The sequence below is a fragment of the Danio aesculapii genome, chromosome 3, assembly GCF_903798145.1.
Source record: "Danio aesculapii chromosome 3, fDanAes4.1, whole genome shotgun sequence".
NCBI classification, from domain to species: Eukaryota; Metazoa; Chordata; class Actinopteri; order Cypriniformes; family Danionidae; genus Danio; species Danio aesculapii.
Genome location: NC_079437.1, coordinates 34,266,998 through 34,288,070, shown reverse-complemented (window position 1 = coordinate 34,288,070; position 21,073 = coordinate 34,266,998). Strand labels below are relative to the sequence as shown.

General features: G+C 36.2%; 1 protein-coding gene across 2 annotated transcripts in view; it reads right to left on the bottom strand.

Moving 5' to 3' along the window:
• Positions 1–21,073, bottom strand: part of prkcbb (protein kinase C, beta b) — a 259,088-nt gene extending 238,015 nt beyond the window's left edge. For both annotated transcript variants that reach the window (XM_056453821.1, XM_056453820.1), the window contains exons 1-2: positions 20,758–21,073; positions 18,493–18,524 (exon numbers count right to left, since the gene is read on the bottom strand). In XM_056453821.1, coding sequence (XP_056309796.1) covers positions 18,493–18,524; positions 20,758–20,927 — 202 coding nt within the window. In that variant the 5' untranslated portion in view covers positions 20,928–21,073. The remainder of the gene's footprint in view (positions 1–18,492; positions 18,525–20,757) is intronic.

Here is a 21,073-nt window from a genome sequence, read left to right as displayed (position 1 = left end):
AAATGTTGTATATTTTATGCAGATGTACTCCTCTAAAATTATGAACTCTTTCCAAATAGTTACTCAAGTCATCTTGAAATTATATATTAAGTCAGTTGTGAAATTACATTAAAATTGCAACTTGCATCTCAGGTAAAATAAAATATTGCAATGTCATTTTTTTCCAGTATCAATGCAGCCCTGGCCAGAATGACACCAAAAATTCCTTCACAACACAAAACAAAGATCAGTAGCAAGTAGATCTGTTTTTGACAGCTATATTGAACCATAATGAGCAACATCGAGTCTATGAAAAGATATTCTTGAACATTGTTATTTTAGGGATGCATATTGTGAAATCATTTCATGTTTACATTTCTTTAGATGCATTAGCATTCATTTTTCAGCTGCACCCCGCCATAGGCTATTAGGAAATGGACTATGATGACCCATCTTTTCAATGGTCTTGGTCTGCTTGGTCAGAACTCACACCTAGAGTACTTTAAATGAACGCACTAACAAATAGATAAGGAGAAAGCTTTTGTTTGCAAATATATTTTTGCCTATGTTCTGTTGCTGACTATGACTCCCTCTGAACATTCTCATGCCTTGCTCTCTCATTGGCTGCATGTAATCACCAATGTTATTTCCTGTACATTTCACACTGTAGGACATATCTGCAGCGCATATCTGAAAGGTATCAGCACTTTTCCCAGAACCTGTTTTGGTAATATACACTATACGATTGTCATCTCATGTGAACAAGCAGCAATTTGCCTCAGAATTTGATCATTTGTCAGCAATTTTCACAAAAATGTCAGCAAAAGAAAATTAGGACAACAATTGTGCAGTGTATATTGACATTAGGTGAGCAATTCGGTTGTTAAGGAGTTTCTACATGGTTAGTATGGTCAATTGTATGGTTGCTGGGTTGTGTCTATGTTGGGAGGGCATTCTCAGACAAAATTATTAATGGTCTATAGAAGACTGCTGAAATAAGACCATTTATAATGCACATCTAAGGAAAAAGATTAAAAGTTGTCCAAATAAAGTTCTAAGCAATAATGCAATGCATAATACAAATAATTATTTTTTAATGATAGCAAATATTTTCATGGAACATTAACCGAATATTTTATATAATATATATTAATATTTTAAAGATTTAAAAGAAAAAATGGCAAACAGTAAAAGAAAAATCAATAATTGTGACTCATTCAATGTATTTTGGCTATTGCCAAAATTTACCCATGCAGAATAAGTTGTCCATGGTCGCATTTGTAAATGAAAAAGCAACACATATTTAATACACATATATTCATATACGTCTTTAAAATCCACAAAAATTACTGTATATCTGTCTCTTTGAAATCCTGATTTAGGGTGCGTTTCTGAAAACCATCGTTAGCTAACTAAGGTCGCAAGTTCTGTCTTTACAAACATAGTTTGTTGATTTGGTGTTTCCCAAATCCGTCGTTCCAACAAACATTCGCAAACTCCGTTGCAAACTTGTACGCTTGCAACTACACCCCTAGAGCTGTAGTTAGAAGCACAGTTCCTGGTTGTGTTCTATTTGCCGTTATGCCCCATATGCCCTATTTATTTAGAACATCCTAACATTTAAACTTGGATTGATTAAAAAAAAATATATTAGTCATCTCTTAGGTGTAATTTGCTTTGGAGTATTTTTACAGTTCAGTTTTAGCAATCTTCATATTGACAATTGCGTTCCCTTCGTAGTGCAATGTATGCCATTTTGAACACGGCCGTGATTCATGATGAAAGCTATAGGTGACCTATTACGTTTCCAAAGCTTGTGAAAACAAAGAAATTTATGAAGAGTTTAGGTGCAAAAACTTCTAAAAGGCATCTGATATTTTCTTCTAAAATTAGCATTTTTCTCCGACTCCACTGTGTAGGCTCATAAATTGTACTTTTATAGTGACGAATAAGTTATTTACATTGCCTTTGAAGTGAAATAACTGAACATAAACATTAGGAGGCTGACAAAAATGGTCAATTTAGGAGAACACTTCAGATGGCATTTAGAGGTTTTTGCATCTGAATTCTTCATCTGTAGCATACGTCAATGGTTTTAATTTATAGTAGGTTATTTATTAAGAAATGTATCTGCACTGTATATGACATGGGCCTGTTGGAACATTTCTGCAGTGGTTTGAATGCATCAAATTGTAGAAAAGTAGACTTTTTAAATAAATAAACAAACAAACAATATATTGCTTAATAATAATAATAATTATTATTATTATTATTTTTAATGTTATTATTATTCATTTTGTTTTTAGCTTAGTCCCTTTATTAATCCGGGGTAGCCACAGCGGAATGAACCGCCAACTTATCCAGCACGTTTTTATGCAGCGGATGCCTTTCCAGCCGCAACCCATCTCTGGGAAACATCCACACACACTCATTCACACACATACACTACAAACAATTTAGCCTACCCAATTCACCTATACCACATGTCTTTGGACTGTGGGGGAAACCGGAGCACCCGGAGGAAACCCACGCGAACGCAGGGAGAACATGCAAACTCCACACAGAAACACCAACTGACCCAGCCGAAGCTCGAACCAGCAACCTGCCTGCTTGAGGTGACAGCACTACCTACTGCGCCACTGCGTCGCCTATTATTATTATTATCATTATTAAATAGGATTTTTTAAAATTTCTTAATAAATAGCTACTGTAAATTAGGCCTACAACCATTAACGATTTATATGATTTATATATGAGATTAGAATATGTGTTAGCTTAGTGATTTTTTATGGAATATTCTCAATAATATTTATTCAGGAAACATATATAGGTCCTATGTGTCGTTTACATATATTTCTATTAAAATGGAAAACGAGTGCATGTTTTTACCTAAATTAATATTGGATTTTTTTTTAATACGTAAGCCTGTAAACCAATATAATTTGCACAAAAAATGATGAGGGTTTTCTCTAAAGAAGTAGTTACTCCACCCTGTTTACGCTATAACTAACGTGGTTCAAACGATGGATCTGCGACAGAGAAACAACAGTTTTGAGACACACTCGTCACATCATCGTTCTTTTCCCAAACGCAAGTTTAATAGCCGCGAGTTCTGTCGTTGTTTGGGAAATGCACCCCTGGCTGTGACTTTACATATCTACTGTAATGTAATTCTGTGAGATATTTCTAACTTTTATGGTCTACTGGGTAAAAACTACAAGTAGTTATGCTCAGAATAGTTACTGCACACCTCTCCTCAACAAGCTGCATGATTTAAAGTGTCGTTTAGGTGTCTTCGCAAGCACCATTAAACAGCATAAGTCCTCAAAGTGTCTATCAATGTGCGGCTCAGAGCTGGTCTGCCTCTCTAAAGGAGTGAGATCTCTCTTATGGCCCATTTAAAAGTAAGGCCAACTAAGACAAGATGGTCCCCACAGGACCTCCAGCCAGCTAGTTTCAGACGCACGGCTGGTGGCCGCCTCTCCTGTCCTCCTAACCTTCTTTCCAACTTCCACCAGACCTGTCGGCTGGCGCACACACACACATCAAATGCAGGACCGGCTACCATCAAACAAAGAGCACCTGAGCAGCTGGCTCATGAGGTGAAGGTCAAATCTCTTTCGAAAGCCCTCACATTCAGTTGGAGTACTGAAACTGAAAACTGACAATGACATAAATATTAAAGTGGCTGAAGTAGGTTTAAATTAGAAGAAAGACAGAATAAGGTCCAGCAGAAGGGAATATCGAGCCGCATGCATCTTGTCCTTGGGGACACTGAAGCCACAAAGGTCAGACATGTTTGTTCTAAACAAAAGGATCCTGTTCTGCAGTAAACAACCTTGTAGTGTCAATAGAGCAGGAACCCTCCCTCAGGTGTCCTGGAAAACACCCGCATGATCTAATCTTGCTGAAAGCACCGAGAGAGGCTAACAGCATTCAGGACTAAATTGAGTTTCAGCTGTACTTGCTTAACATAGAGGCACTTTTACAGGCAGTTGAACGACCTTATTGAATTATTACACGCATTCTCTTCCTGCAATGTGGCTCTCGGCAGACCTTTTTATTAGGTCCCGAAAGCCGAGCAGATGGCCCTTGTTGGGCTCTTCTATCCATGTGTAATTGGCTCTCAACATTCATTAGCTGGTTCAAACACCAGCAATCAGCCAATGACTACGCAGATTTAACTTTGAACGCAAATGGATTCCAATCGAAATTGGATCATGGCTCATGATGGAACATTTGGGGAATCATGTTTTATTTCTGTTTGAGTTGATAAACATAAAAGACACATTGCGATAATGGCAGGACCTTCTGTAGGAAAAAAAAACAGCTATGCTACATTCACACGCTCAGTGTTGATTTGATTCTACAGATAGGAGTGAAATCTCCTGTTTGTACAATGACTGCTAAATTCCGCTATATATTAGCTTCCTATCTAGAGTTCAGTCAAGCCAAATAATTCTCAAAATACAGGTGGGAATCTAGTTTGTTTAATAAATGCAGTTATCTTGATAGCCAAATTGTGTGTCCTAATATCTCGTTTGTCACAGGGGGCATGCATGAAATGTTCCTGAATGAAAGTGAAAGTGTCAAACTGCAGTTAAAGTCAACAAATTAAAAATGAAACACCCGAAATGACCAAAACTCTGGAGGAAATGTGGATAGCGTGGTGACGCAATGACGTTAAAAGAACTATGTGCTATAACATGTAAAACAAGATCATGAAAGAAACATTCACAAAGCAACTCATGTAAACAGCTTAATCATATTATTGTCTTATTCAGATTAAGGCAAATAATTATATTACTGATGTCCATGTAAACACAGTCAGTGGAACAAAAATTGTGCTTTTAAAGTTAACATTACTGGTCTTTGTGGAATCTACAGCAATCTTCTGAATGATGATCAGGGCGCACAGTTCCAAGTATCATAACAGAGCTTTGAGTCAATAGAATGAGAGACAATGGTCGTCAAGCTTGCTCGCATCACCTCTGATCTGGTCTGTTTGCAGATCAAGCTTTTTATACCCTTTTCTTTATCAGTTTCCATGTGACTAAAACAGTGATTCCCCAGCTCTTCAACTCGGCCTTCTTTTTGAATGGCTTCCAAACATCCCAATTTTTCCTGGACATTTCCCAAAGACCTGCATCCATTATCTATTGGGTCACCCCGTGACATTATACTGGTGGAATAGAACTCATTTGCTTTAACCCTTTTTGGCAGATGCAGGTGTTTACTCATCTTAACCCTCTCACTGACCTTACTTAACTACTGATGTTTTGCATCACTTGCATAACTACTCACCATCTTGGAAAACTCCTTTAGATAGCCATGCTGCATTAACCAAGTATATTTATCACTGGTGGATTACAACTGGATATTGACTAATAAACATTTGGATATATTGATTAACTGATATCAAATAACTACATTTTGATTAAAAAGATACATAAAAACTTAGCTGTCTGTAGTGGATTGTTGAGACTAACCCCTGGATTTTGTATATCAAAAAGAAGAATGACTGTTTTACAGAGAGCAATATTATTTTCAACATAGGAAATTTGATTTTAAACAATAGCTGATAAATTTTTAAAGAAACACTTGTGAGGTCAGAGGTTCCTAATCAATTACAAATGCTTTTGTTAAACTTTTGCTACACCATTAAAAAAAAAAAAGCTACTGGCAGAACCAGTGCTGATGAATAAATCTCTCGCTTTAAGCAGAATTTTTATCTTTAAATCCTTTGTATACATTTTTTAAATTCATAGAAATATATTACAGAGAGGCTAAACTAAAACGTTTGCTTCTCAGATTCTTAAAATGTGCAGTGACGGTTGCAGCTTTGCTCTCATAGCAGAATATGAGGAGCTTTCAAGTCAATGGTTGGATTTACATTTTTTATTTAGAAATTGTGCAAAATTTTCTTTAAAAAAAATAAAAATTAAAAAAAAAACACATACCGCCTCCTGATGGTGAATGCAGTTTAACTCCTGAGAGTAAATTAAATTATGAAATGACCAAATAGTTACTCATCCAGTTTTAGTATTGATATTGCAATGTGTAAATCTGCAATAGTCACATCACAGTGGTTCAGTTTAACCATAATAAAGGAAAGTTTATCAATTGTGTGGGTGTTTTAAAGGCTGTGACTGTGTAAGCATTTGAAGTGAGCTTAAGCATTAGGGCACAAGGAACTGTTAAGTTTGTCTAAGATGAGTTGCATTTCATTTTTTATACAATGAAGACTATAAAGCTTTATTGTCCATTTGATTATTTAATTTTTGTACCTAAATACTGTTAAACTCCATTTATATTGTTACTCTACTGTATTTCTCTATGCAGTTTTTTAATGCAGACACACTCCTCAACAAAATCATCCCAATCAATATTAAATTAAGTATTTTTCAAATAGAGCTATTCAGATGATCTGGCGAAATATTGCAATATAAATCACAGAAAATCAAATATCACAATGTAAGTTCTTTCTAATATCATGCAGCCCTATTGGCAACTGTTAAACATTGACTGGAAAATAGTTTGGAAAAAAAAATAAATAAATTTTAGTAATGCAAGTAAGTAATATGCATTCATATAGCACATTTATCGTGAACACCCATACACCCAAAGCACTTCACAATCACGAGGGGCGTCTCTCCAGACCACCACCAATGTGTAGCATCCACTTGGATGATGTGACGGCAGCCACAGGACAACGGCGCCAGTGCGCTCACCACACACTGGCTATTGGTGGAGTGGAGAGACAGTGATAGAGACAGTGTTACAACCATTTGCCAAAATAGATTAAATTCATTTATTTCCTCAGAATTCTACACACAATACCCCATAATGACAATGTGACCATTTTTTTTAATTGTTGCATATTTAAAAAAAAATAAAATAAAATTGAAAAATCACATGTACATAAGTATTCACAGCCTTTGCTTAATACTTTGTTTGTTGACCTTTGGCAGCAATTACAGCCTCAAGTCTTTTTGAATATGATGCCACAAGCTTGGCACACCTGTCTTTGGGAATTTTTGCCCATTCCTCTTCGCAGTACCTCTCAAGCTCTAACAGGTTGGATGGGAAACAACGGTGTGCGGCCATTTTTAGATCTCTACAGAGATGTTCAATAGGATTTAGGTCTGGACGCTGGCTGGACCATTCAAGGACATTCACCAAGTTGTTGTGAAGCCAAATGTGGTTTTCTCCAAACGTAATGCCTGAAATTCACTTCAAAGAGGTTTAATTTTAGTCTCATCAGACCTGAGAACTTTGTTTCTTATGTTCTGAGAGTCCTTCAGGTGGCTTTTGGCAAAGTCCAGGCGGGGAGTGGCTTCCATCTGGCCACTCTACCATATAAGCCTAATTGGTGGATTGCTGCACAGATGGTTGTCCTTCTTTCATGTTCTCATCTCTCCACAGAAGAATGCTGAAGCTCAGACAGAGTGACCATCGGGTTATTGATCACCTCTCTGACTAAGGTCCTTCTCCCCCAATCACTCAGCTTAGATGGCCGGCCAGCTCTAGGAAGAGTCCTGGTGGTTCTAAACATCTTCCACTTACGGATGATGGAGGCCACTGTGCTCATTGGGACTTTCAGAGCAGCAAAAATTCTTCTGTAACCTTCCCCAGACTTGTGCCTCTAGACAATCCTGTCTCGGAGGTCTACAGACAATTCCTTTGTCTTTATGCTTGGTTTGTGCTTTGCCATGCACTGTCAACCCTGGGACCTTATATAGACAGGTGTATGCCTTTTCAAATCATGTCCAAATCAACTGAATTTACCACAGGTGAACTTCAATTAAGCTGCTGAAACATCTCAAGAATGATCAGTGGAAACAGAATGTACCTTAGCTCAATTTGGAGCTTCACGGCAAACGCTGTGAATACTTATGTACATGTGATTTTTCAGCTTTTTTATTTTGAATAAATTTGCAGCAATTTCAAAAACTCTTTTTTCACATTATCATTGTGGGGTATTGTGTGTAGAATTTTTAGGAAATAAATGGATTTTATCCAATTTGGAATACTTTCCGGATGCACTGTATATACCCAGCCATTACTGTCAAACCATTATATTTTTATCCAAGGTTATCATACCATCAGAATCTTATAGTGGCCCATGCCTATTTTGAATGCAACTAATGTCTCCAACTACTAAGCGTATATCTTGATTCCTAAATCTAAAGTAAAAGGTCAAAAATGCCAATATGAATTCTTCAAAAGCCTAATTTGATCTATGCTTTGCATTTTACATCGCTATACTATTACAAGACCAATTGTTGTGGGTCTCTTTATTTCTCTAAGGAAATAAATTTAAGATCCAACCCTCTCTCCTCACAACAGCAGAGCGCAGCAGCGCCTTATGTCTCCATTGATCATTTATATTTTTCCTCTCAAAATGAGGCTACTGTCTGGAACATGGCATTCCAAAGCTGCTAAAATGGAGCAAACACATGAATTATTCTCACAAAAAAGGAAAAAAAACAGGCCAATGACGTATGCGAAGCGATGGCGTGTTCTCTAAAGATTGCAGTTCATCTATACGTTTCATATATACTACTGATCTCCCCGAACACCCACACAACCCCCAACCCCCCCTTTTTATTTAAGCACTTCTTCATGAAACACTTACGCTATTTATAGGGGCTTTAAACGGCCCACACCTTCAGATGTGGATCTGTTCTGTCTTTGCACAGAACATGGCGAGGTGTGAGACTCCCCCTGCATCACAAATATATAAACGCAATCACGGTCTGCATTGGTTTTCAAGGGCATTTAGGCAGAAGGTGCTTTTGAAAGGTGCAGGGTTGTACAGTTAATGAAAATGGCTGCTAAAGATGTTTTCTGGATGTCTTGATGTCTGAGTGATTCTGACTGGTCAATCTCCAATGCTTTATTCTAGTGTGACTCACATCCTAAAATGATTTTAAATCCAAAATACACTTTACATGTGCATTATTTATTCATCAATCAAGCATTCATTGGGGATAGTTCGCCCTAAAATGAAAATTTCCTCACTATTTTACTCTCCCTCAAGTGGAAAGTGGATTTTTGAGTTTCTTTCTTCAGGTGGACGCTAATGAAGACATTTTGTGTTGGATACTCTCTTATATACTGTAGAAATATTGTTTGTTTGTTTCTGTGTTGTATATACACGTCTTTATATTCTTGATTGTTTATTTGATACTTGGTATATTTTGGCTATTTTTTTTCTTGTACATACACCATTTAAAAAATAAATAAATAAAAAAAATCTGTTATATAACTTTTTTCCCGGAATCTGGGGCGCTGGACAAAAAAAAAAAAGTTAAATAATGGCCGTTAAATTACAGACATTTACCATAAAATAACAGATGGTAAATTACAGAAATTTGCTTAAATTTAAATTTACGGTAAATTTCTGTAATTTACCCTGTGGTATTTTACGGTAAGTCTGTAATTTAACAGCTGTTGTTTTACAGGTTTTTTTCAGCACCCCAAGAAAAAAAATCGTAAAATAACAGATTTTTTTTTAACAATGTACCTTTTTGGGACTGGGAAACTGTACATGTATTTTGCACATCATCATCCCTGTAAACAAATACCATTTTCGATACAGTGGTAAACAAATTCCACAACATTAATATGTATGCTAATTAAGGAAAACTTTAACTAAATCACATAACACTAATGAAGACATTTTGAAGAAGGCTAAAAACCTGTAACCATTGACTTTCATAGGAACAAAATATAAAAAGTCAATAGTTACAAGTTTCCAGCCTTCTTCAAAATATCTTCTTTTGTGTTCTTCAGAATTAAGACAAGATTAAGAACAAGGGTGAGTAAATGATGACAGAATTTTCAGTTTTTGGTGAATTATCACTTTAACGCTTCCAAAAGCAGGAACAAGAACTGATAACATATCATAATAAAAATAATAAGCAATATAATAATACTTTATTGAAGTCATATATTAAAATATTCGACAATAAAGTTACTATTTTTCAATAATGCTTTATTAAACATACTTTCTTCCTTTATTTTGAAATAGTATTTATTTAGATTTTCTATTGGCTTGTTCTTGAATACAATTTTTTTCTAAAAAGTTTGGCAACAAAATCAAGTCTCATACATAAACTATTTCATATAAAAATGGTAGTCAATTCTCTCTTTAGTGCTTAATCCTATTCTGCACCCACATACAAATAGGACACAAATATAATACATGAATCTAACATTTTCACTTGCTAATATAGTACTAATATATATTACATAAAACAATAATGTCAATGTACAATTTCTTTGATCTGTTCAGAAAACAGGATTCATTTAGGATTATTATTATTATTATTATTATTATTGACATTTTCCTTGTATATTGTGCTTTCAAACCAGATCTGGCAACACAAATAAGTCCAGATTCATATGTGATACATTGTAGCAAAATATGCTTAGCAATTCACTCTTTTTGATTTCTTTGCTTTCAAGGAACCTGGTGCATTTCCCCAGTTAGCGTGGTTTGTTTGGCATATGTGAATCCAGCAATCATGCTCGATTCTGTGCCAAAACAATTGGTCCGGGATCGCCTGAATGAGGTGGTCTCGGCTCAATTGAAACGAACTCTGGAGCGAATCGATTGTAGTGAGAAAGCAATACGATCCGAACCAGGCTATATCACAGTGTATTGTGGATATGTAACAGGCATATATACAGCTATATGAAGAGAGAATTATGAGTAGGGAGGGATGTCATTGCTACCGGTAAATGTGTGTTTCATGTCAAATACGAAAGTAAAAACATACTGAACTATTAACGAGAGCCGTTTATCTGCTAGGAAAATTGACCGAACAGCATTTTTGATCGTTATTTCTCTTTATAATGTAAAGCCTATAAAGCATAAGCCAGCGGCTCTGTATGAAAAAGTCTTACCTCTGATTTATACCTAGTGGGTGTCACCATTCAAAATGAAAGCGCAGCTTTTCGCTTGTAATGTCTTATTGCTCATCGTCATAAATTAAATAAGGACGCATGACAGCCGAGCGAGACTCTGAAAAATAAACCATGAATCTCTGACCAATGTGAAGAGAGTTTACTCACACGTGACTTGTTTTAGCCATTTTGGTCTGTTTAGAAACGTTGCCGTGTGAAAGCGAACCACACCAAGAACAAAGTGCAACATTGTAACAATTTTAATCCCTGTTTCGGAACAAGAGAATTGATCCACATGTGTGAAAGCACCCTTAATGCTATTCTGTAAGCACAAACTTCAGTATTTTTAAGATGTGACATTTTATTACAGAATCAACTCCTGATGTTAATGCTGGTACAGAAATTCTACACAGAATTGAAATAGAGATGTCGCCTACACTTTTGTTGTTTACTGGAAGGAATGCATCAATAGAGCCGCCATTTTAGTACAGGGTAGCGCTCCTTTGAAATGAATGTGGGACCAAGGTGCAGTGGAGGACTGGCCATCCGAAGCCTTGTATATGTAAACATTTATACATATATCTATGATCAGGAGTTTTCCAGGTGGTCAGTATGCAAATATATATATTTTTTATTACGAAAAATAATATTACATCATATTTCTACATCGATGGATAAGTGACCATACGGGCATTGTCAACTAAGAGCGAGTGTTTGTGTGCATGGAAATGTATTATCCACCCTCCCTGTTAAAATTGATCTAATCCGTGTCCTGAAACACACCTTCTCTCCTGCTTTCACCGCAAGTTGGTGCTACTTTGCCTCATGGTCAATTCAGTAAGTTACTGTATTACCATCAACAACATTAGTTGTTTAGTACAAAAATTCGTAACATACAAAATTATACAAAACGAATTCTTACCTATGAAACGTTATGCCTTTTTGTTTTGTTTGGTTGTTACTAAACCTGTTTGCAGCGCAAAAGTCCAGCATCTTCAGATTGGCTTTAGTCTTGACTAGTACAGTTGAATGACATTTGTACTGGGACCTCTGTACAAATATGGCGGCAGTACTGACGCATGCTCAGGGTCCGTATTTGATATCTAGTGTATATATATCTATGCACAGTATGCACATAGTTGACAAGATGTTAATAATGTATTTAAACAGATGTGTCTGTATGAGTGGTGCAGGAAAGAGTTCTGACTGAATTAAAATGTCGCCAGATGATGTGAGAAACACACAGCACACAACCGCAAGCGAATAATAAATCTATATGAATCCAAAAAGCTTTGACTGGAAAGATGAACCACAATCTGCACTTGCCTACTGCCTCCATAGCATTTATAGCAGTATAAGCCCAAAGATTGCTTCTAATGGACTTGGCAACACTGCTAGAGTACGCTCTGTGAAACAAACATCCAAGCATATGCAAAACACAATGTCTCTGTTGATGGTGATTTGATTCAAATTGCCAAATCGGACAAGTTATTATTACTCTGGTCAAAAATAGCAAATACGAAACACGCAAGACCCCAGAGCGTTTCTATGGCAACCAGGATGTCAATCATCACGATTCCAGCAGTGAGTCATGTTTCATACACACAACGAATGGTAAATTAAGGGATGCACTCCTGTATTTAAATGTAGTTGTCATTCCCAAATCTTTACGCCAACAGTTTTTCGACTTCGCATTCCTTCTCTTTCAGTCTCTGCTCCTCTTTTTCCTCCTCCTCGGCTTTATCCAGATGTAGCAGCTCTTCTTCGAACTCGTAATTTTGCAATTAAGACTGAGGAGGCAAAAGAGGCTCTCCTAAGCAGCTGGCTCACCATCAAGCCGACAGCAAGAGGAAATCCTCTTTTATTATTTACTCACTGTTTTCCACACACTGATGATTAAGGAAGAGGCAGATCACAGCTGTGCTGGCATTCCATAGAAACCTTGCTTATATAGTAGTCTTTCTACCTTCTACTCACACTAAAATTGGGACATTGACATTGGGAATGCTATCTTACCTTGTAAGCGAGTGGCTAACTTGTTTTTTGTCTCATTGCGGTTCATAAGCTAATAGATCTGTAGTACACTTCGCATTAAAGACTTTATAGGCACAAAGCGTTATAGAATATTTACACAAATAGGTTATTTCCCTTGAAGTAAACAATGACATTCATGTTGAAGGCTTCCGAGTGGGCACCTTGATGTCAAAACAACACAAAATAATTTAAAAAAAAATCAAATCAATTTATGGAAAAACACTACCTTGTGCTGTCACAATACTGGAATTTCCAACTTCGATACGATACCTTGAAAAATATTGATATTCAATACCGTTTGAGACTGTAGAGAACTAATTCCACAACATTAAATGTATGCAAATTAAGGGAAAGGGGCGGGGGGGGGGAGCAACTAAACCATTTAACGGTTATGCCAAGTACGTTAGCAGTGACGTCCAGAAGGCAATAAATTACAATATAAAAAAACGAAATTAGTGCAATGGCATCTAATTTTCAGATTAAAACAAAGTCCTAAAATCTTGATATTATTATTCCAGTATCGATACATCAATATTTTTGACAACACTGCTACCTTAACGTCAAAACAACATCAAAATGACATCTAACATTGGCGTCAAAAACACATCAGAAATAGATTACAGGACTGTCCTATGCATTGGAAGCATATAAAATCCAATGTAAATCTGGAATTGAAGCTCGGAGGAATAACACTTCTTATAGTATTAATAATTTTTGCTGTAGTTTTTTTTTTGGTGGTCAAAAGGCCATAAATGTGTGGATGTCAAAGGGAAGTCAGTGTTTTGACATTAAATCAATTAGGACTTTTGATGCATTTCTTGGTGTCATTTTAACATCAAGTGGCTCGCTGGTTTATTGTCCCATTTACATGTACACTTTTGCAAAATTTCATGGATGAAATCATGGTGCTCTCACTAAATCGACAGGGTTCACAAATTTAAGTTAGATGCAATGTGCGCACTGGTTCATACTTCCCGGTGCACATGCAATCTGAGCTTCATCCAATGCTTTTTAATGCGCTGACCTAACCCCACCCCTAAACTTACCCGTCACATTGACGTCACTAGCTTCATTGAGTGCATTGTGTCTGACATTGCATCTTTGAGCGATGCAATCTCAGCTTGCATCATAAAGGCTGCATACAGATACAACTGGAAAATGTGCCTGCAAAATGATTTGTCGAACCGCATGTCAGGCTGACCCTGAAAATATTGACAAAAATATAAGACAAAAAGGCAAAGCCTTGAACTGCTGCTACAGGTTAGTCCCATGTGGACTAGTCTATAATTAGTACTACACAAAGAAAATAGTACAAATATTTTAGAGAGCAGTGAAATAAATAATGCAAGAATACTGTAGGTTATGTAAAAACAGCCTTGATATTTAATGTTGCATCTAAAGATTTCAATTTCAAGTAGTGGTTTAATTAAGTAGTGGCAAGTTTAGCAAGTTTATCATACAAAAGCAAAAAATTAAATCATAGAATTAGAGAATAAAGCACTTTTATTGGTTCATTTTTGTTGATGGTATTAATAGAAAAAAAATAATTGTGTCAATATTCACTTCACCCTTTTTCTTTTTAAATGATCCCATATTTTACATAAAGGTCTCCATTTTCTTTTCATGGATTTGCTTGTATGGTTTGTGGATGACAGCACATCAGGATTCTATCACAGCTAACATTTACAGGCATTTAAAATCTACAAAAAAAAGAGGATTTCACAGCATTAATGCCCATTAACTTTTCTACATTTGAACTAAAGGTATGAACTAAAGTCTAGTGTTGTTTTAAAATATACATTGATGAAAGTGCAGTGCATTTACACTTTCAGCAGATGCTTTTATCCAAAGTGACGATGAACAAGCACTTCTAATCATCTGAGTTGCAGTTTATAAATGCTGTGACAAATTCAAGTCATTTAATTTTTTTATTTATATGAAGAGCTCAGATGCAAAAACCTCTAAGTGCCATCTGAAATTTTCATCTAAAAATAGCATTTACTATTGCGTGTGGTTTTTATTTTCATTGCCTTTAAAGTGAAATAACTGAACATAAACACAGGAGGCTGAGAAAAACACAAATTTTAGAAGAAAATTTCTGATGGCACTTAAAGGTTTTTGCATCTGAACTCTCGTTTTTAATTAGAATACAGTAATTATAGCAATTTAGAGTGAGCACACACACACACACACACAGCTTTCCATTCCTGTGAGAACAATACATAGACTTCCATTGTTTTTATATCAGGTTAATGATACTGTCTGTGGCCTAAACCTATCCCTACTCCTAAACCCAACCCTCACAGAAACAAGTGCAAATAATTAGGTACTAATGAAAACATGTTGTGGCCAGTTTATTAGCCTTTTTAATTAGTGAGGCCAGTAAAATGTCCTAGTGGGGTCGTTTTCATATTTCACTATAATTGACCTCTCACAAGTACAGTACAGCTAATTCAGCACACACACCTACACATATACATTCCCTTCCCACCTCAGTGACATCTCTTCTCTGATTAAGTGTTTACTGGAGTTAGGGTGGAACAACCTGTCAATCACATGTGGCAAATCAATAGCTAACCACACTGATCCAATCAATACAGTGCACCCCTTTTTCAGCAGAACTGGTTCTGGAAGGATTTTTCATGTTCATTTTTCCCCACAGGGATTTTATAAAGTCTATGCTAAAGCGCTTCAAACCTTGAATCAAACCATGTAGCACCATTGAGAAAATCGAATAAATATAAAAATATAAATATAAATGTTATTTACACCTATAAAAATCTATTTATTTCTAATTTATAACAAAATTTGCATATATTTTTGCATGATTTAAAAAAATGAGATGATTAACGCAAACATGTTATTTATTACAAATAGATGGGTTCAACACATATACAAATAACAAAGCTTGCTACAGATCTGTCTGTTTTACAGTTTTTACAGTTAGGTATTGTTAATAATTATTTCCTCAATAAAGAAAATGGAGATTTCCTTAAGTAAATGATCATCAATGCACAAAATCATAACCAGCTTTGTGTATTTTTCCAGTTTAAGAAACCCTTTCACTTGATACACATCACAATAGGGAAGACTATGCAACTTCCAAAACATGCTGACTTTAAAGGGGTAGTCCACAGGGTATTTTTAAGGCTTGTTTATGTTTATAAAAGCAATATGTGCTCATGCTTCACTTGTAGAAAATCACGTTATTTTTTTAAAACTTACTTTGATTATTTATAGCTACTCAGCTAACATTAAAACGACTGTCATATTTCCTAGTTCCTCTGAAAGGACCGCCCTCAAGAGGCTCTGATTGGTCAGCTAACATATTGCGCTGTGATTTGCTCCCTGAATCCGACAGAAAAATTGAGAACACAACTGAACCTCACGCCTGCTCTCTAAAATAAAATCTAACAAGTGTCTTTCACATATATTCAGAATAAGCATGAGTAAGTAATGTAACACATTCACATATCTTTGTTATTTGAGATTTATAATGCAGGGAAAGCTGCCGCATAGAGAGAGACACTGCAGCACTGGTGAAGATTGTGGATGTTTACAGAAGTTTGACTGATAAATATGAATTTGTAGCTAAACTGTTAGCGGTGCCAATCAACATTTCCCCTTAAAAAACTGTGCATGTAAATGCTAACTGTACATGCACATAGTTGATCAATTTTAACAATTAAAAATACTTTCAGGTTGTGGCTCACAATCCACAGTTTTGTCTGTTGGAGCAGTTTTAACCAAGTCCAGCACTGAACTGGGAGAGATTCTGAAAGTTCTCCTTTGTCAAATGCTTGCTATACATATTCTCTGGTACATAATTAAAATTAAACTGTAAAATTAAAGCTCTGTGGAAATAGCAGCATCTGGACGGCATTTTAGCTTTCTCTGCTGTAACATAACAGCGCCTTTAGCCACGCCCCTTCGCATAGTGTGCGTTTGGTGAATACCAAGTCTCACTAGTCCGGATGTAGTTTTTTGTGGTCCCCAAACTGTAAGCTAACTCTGTAATAGCCAATGTCTCCCTATGCATTGAACTTTGAGCGTCTTACATTCAAGATGTTGTTTATGTTCACACATGAGCCACATTTCACATCAACTAAAGTTTAAAACATGATATCGTAGCGGACCACCCCTTTAAAGAAACACTTCTGACTTCATCTATACTCAGCCCTTCTCATCTCAAACCACTGCATGCAGATTTGTTGTCTATTCAACAAAATTCAATAGGAATCAATAAGTGTCAAAATTCCCCCCACAAAAAAGCACCATAAATGTTTTACTCCTACTCTGCTTTAAATCATTATGTGAAAACCTAGCCTTGCTCTTGCTCCAAACCAAATGGCAGAGACGAAACTGCGCAAACGGCATTAATAATAAACAAGACGTATGTTTCCAACACTGTTTGAACAAAGCTTCACTCTGCTAGGCACAACCAGTCCTGCTCTCCAGCAGAGACCCTCAGGTTTCAACATGCCTGAGCATGACCTTGTAGAAGAATTCCCTTTCTCCCTCAGCTCCAATCAAGGGAAATCCACAGACAGCCAGGAGAGCTAGCGCAAATCAGTGCAGGGTTTCAACAGGTCTGAAGGAGAAGCGAATAGATTTGAAAATGTGGCTGATAGAAAAAGAGCAAGAGGGAGAGAAGAGAAAGAGCGGGTAAAGTCATCTTGCACTCATCTGTGCACCTGTAATTAGAGCTAGCGCTAAAGCCTGCGGTGGAAAAATGGAGAAGTGCAGCACCGCAGAGGGTGCCACTGACCTGCCGTGACCGGTAATTGCAGTCGCCTTAAAGAACATACAGTGCCTTTAGTGTGTAAGAGGGGAGCTGGAATTAAAAATTCCACATTTCCAGGGTAATTTAGACTCATACGGTGAAGAAAACTACTATCTGCTGGTCATCAGCTACAAACCGCACGCTTCCAAGTGAACTTCAATATGATGAAATGGCAAACTTGTTCACACTTCAATAAGAAATGCCTCATCAAATTTTGCAAAAACAAGAGGCAAACGGGAGACAAGAACATCTGCTGTGAACGCTACAAATCTGAGCAGTTATACAGGCAAAATGACCTTAAGACTTGTTAAAATGATTCATTAAACATGCTTGAATTTTTGGTGCGAACGAGCCAGACGATATGAAACGGAAGCCTGATTCAGAATATAAATGGTGTGATTTAGGGTTTTATTAGTAATCTGTTTGAACAGAGTTGTGAAGATATTGAAATTTATTAAACTGTCATTCCAATTTGACTGTCTATGGGTTTTGGATGATAGCATCATAAACTGCAAATGATCTCAAGCACCATTTTTGTTCACAAGATCCTTGCATGGGTGGAAACCAATGGTGGAAACCAAAATGGACCTTACAAGCTTATTTAAGACTCAACACTCTCAACATGTCCTCTAGTTGCACGATTTTATCAAATGTATAAATACCACTCAAGATTCTTATATAAACCTGAAGGCTTTACGGTTTCTCAAAGACATTTACAAACAACAAAAGAGGCACTTCCAGAGTAAATGTTTCAAAATCTGTAGTGAATAGTAAAATCCTACCTTGACATTGAAATCCTTGTTTCCCAAAACCCCTGAAAGACAAAACAATAAATAAATTTAAAATAAATTGCATAACTAGTTTATAGAATTTTATTAAATTATTTTATGGTTACCTCTTAGTACCATTTCTTATTTGTTGCAATATGCAATTATGTCATTTTTTTTTTCATATTTTTACATTTTTATTTGACTCTGCACCTTACATCTTTGATTAGGTAAATCATTGTGTCTCAAAACAAAGTGAGATTTTATTAAAGCCACATTTTGGGCATAGGTGAGTCAGCTGAGCCCTAAAAAAAAGAAGATGCCCATAAATGAAACTGCCTTGGTAGACAGAAGGTATATACAGTGCTCAGCATATACAAGTACACCCCACACAAATCTCTCATTTAAATTAATATTTTCTAAAGGAAGCTTTACAGTATTATATTTGTGCATAAACATTAGATTAGTCAGTAAAGCCAAATCTGAAGCTTAGCTAACAAAATAACTTACGATAATGGTCCAAAATTAGTACACCCAAAATTATACTTTCTAGAAAAATATTAAATACGAATTAAAAAAAAACTAGGAAAATGTAAGAGAAACAAAAAATGTTTAAAAGTTGATTGAAATCTTGTAGTTTGCAATATTTTGCTTGATATCAATTGTATTATCTTTCTATTTCTAAAGATGTACGGTGACTAAAATTTACGATTTTAGCAAATATATCTGTTTAATAAATCTGTTTTGTTTAAATACACCAAATTGCCTATATTCACTGAGAAATGGATACAAATATTCATCTTCAAAATGGGGTGTACTCAATTATGCTGAGCACTGTAGGTCTAAAGGCAGAGTTGACAGTTTTACACCTGAGCTGTAACAGGTCCACATCCATGGAAAGCCATTTTTACATTTAAGGCCTCAATGTACTTTCAAGTAAAATTGAAGAACTCTTGTGACATATTTAAAAAAGAAAGAAAGAAAATTAGGTCAAATCCAGGTTTGTTTGGAGCTCATTTCAAACATCAAGAAACAGCTTGTCAAAAGTGAGCCTTACAGAAACGTTTACTACAGCAAGTTAACACCTTCAAATTAACAATAATCTCTGGTAATTATGTAATAGGTAGGTGAGGCTCCGAGGCTCTGCCTTATTAGACTTGAAAATTGACAGTTCATTTTATTCAATTAAGTCAATATTGAAATCTAATCTAATTCCAATCAAAACTGACAGTCTTTTATGCAAGGGTTCTAAAACTCAGCCCTGGAGGTCTGGTGTTCTGCAGATTTTAGCTCCAACTTGCCTCAACACACCTGTAAGGATGTTTATGCCTAGCAAAAGCTTGATTAGCTAGCCCAAGTGTGTCTGACTGGGGTTGGAGCTAAAATCTGCAGGACACCGGATCTCCAGGACCGAGATTGAGAATCTGTTATTGTATAAGTGCTATTGCAAGCATGACATTTTTATTCTGTTAAACACATATTAAAATTTTTGAAGGATGCTGGAAAATGGTAGCCATTGACATCCATAGTATGGCTACAGGTTTCCAACATTTTTCTGAATATTTTCAAATATCTTTTGAGTTCAAAAGAAAGAGGCTCAAACTAATTTGAAACAAATAGAGGACAAGTAAATAAATGATGACTGAATTTATGTTTCTGGGTGAACCATCTGTTTGTGTGTCAAATTTATCAAAATATAAACATGGCTATGATTAGATGCTTTCTTAACTGCCGTTTTCTTTTGCAGTAGTAATTTTAGTTGTGTGTTCATCTTTTTACTGAGGAAAAAATGCACAAATATATTCATCTAAATGGCACTGTCTGAGGTGAGAGTCTCATTCAGATGTTCAAATAACATCTTAAAATAACTTTAATAAAAAAAAGAAACACGGTGAGCCTATCAGGGCCTTCGGTTACAAATAAATGAATACAAACAGTGTGCTTTTCATTGCATTTTACAGGAAACATTACACTTTATTGATGGGGCATTTAACGTTCCTACAAAGCAGTTACATTTCATAAGAGACACAAGTACTCTTCATCACTATAAAAAGTTAACCATCAGAAAAGTTAGACTAATAAGTGCATAATCTACTGAGAAGATAGCAATAGGACTATGCCCAATGCATATTTTCATGAAAAATTAAAAATAATAGTCACTAATATATTCATTAGCAGCACAAATAAGAAGTAATCCCACAAAAAAAAACGAATTATCCTTGCTATCTCACTGATTTAACAGCTTGCCATACACCTTGCAGAGCGCGCAAACTCCCTTACCAGATAAAGTCCGTGCAATGGCTGCAGAAAGTAGGCTGCTTGAAGAAGCGAGCGATAAACTTGTGGTTCTTGACTTCGTGAACATTCTTCTGTCTCAGGGCGCCTTGCCGGGCAAAACCCCTCATGGGTGTGCTCCTCTCCTCTCCATCGCTGTTCGCCGGCTCTGCCATTCTAAAAGCGGGGAAAGTTTGCACGAGCCTGAACACTGGAGTGAGTTGTGCCGAGTGCGCACATGTAACGCGAAAGCTTCAGACTGCGATCAACTCTCAGGCGCGATGCTTTGCTTCCTTCTCCGCCCAAGTGCCTTCACCGGTAC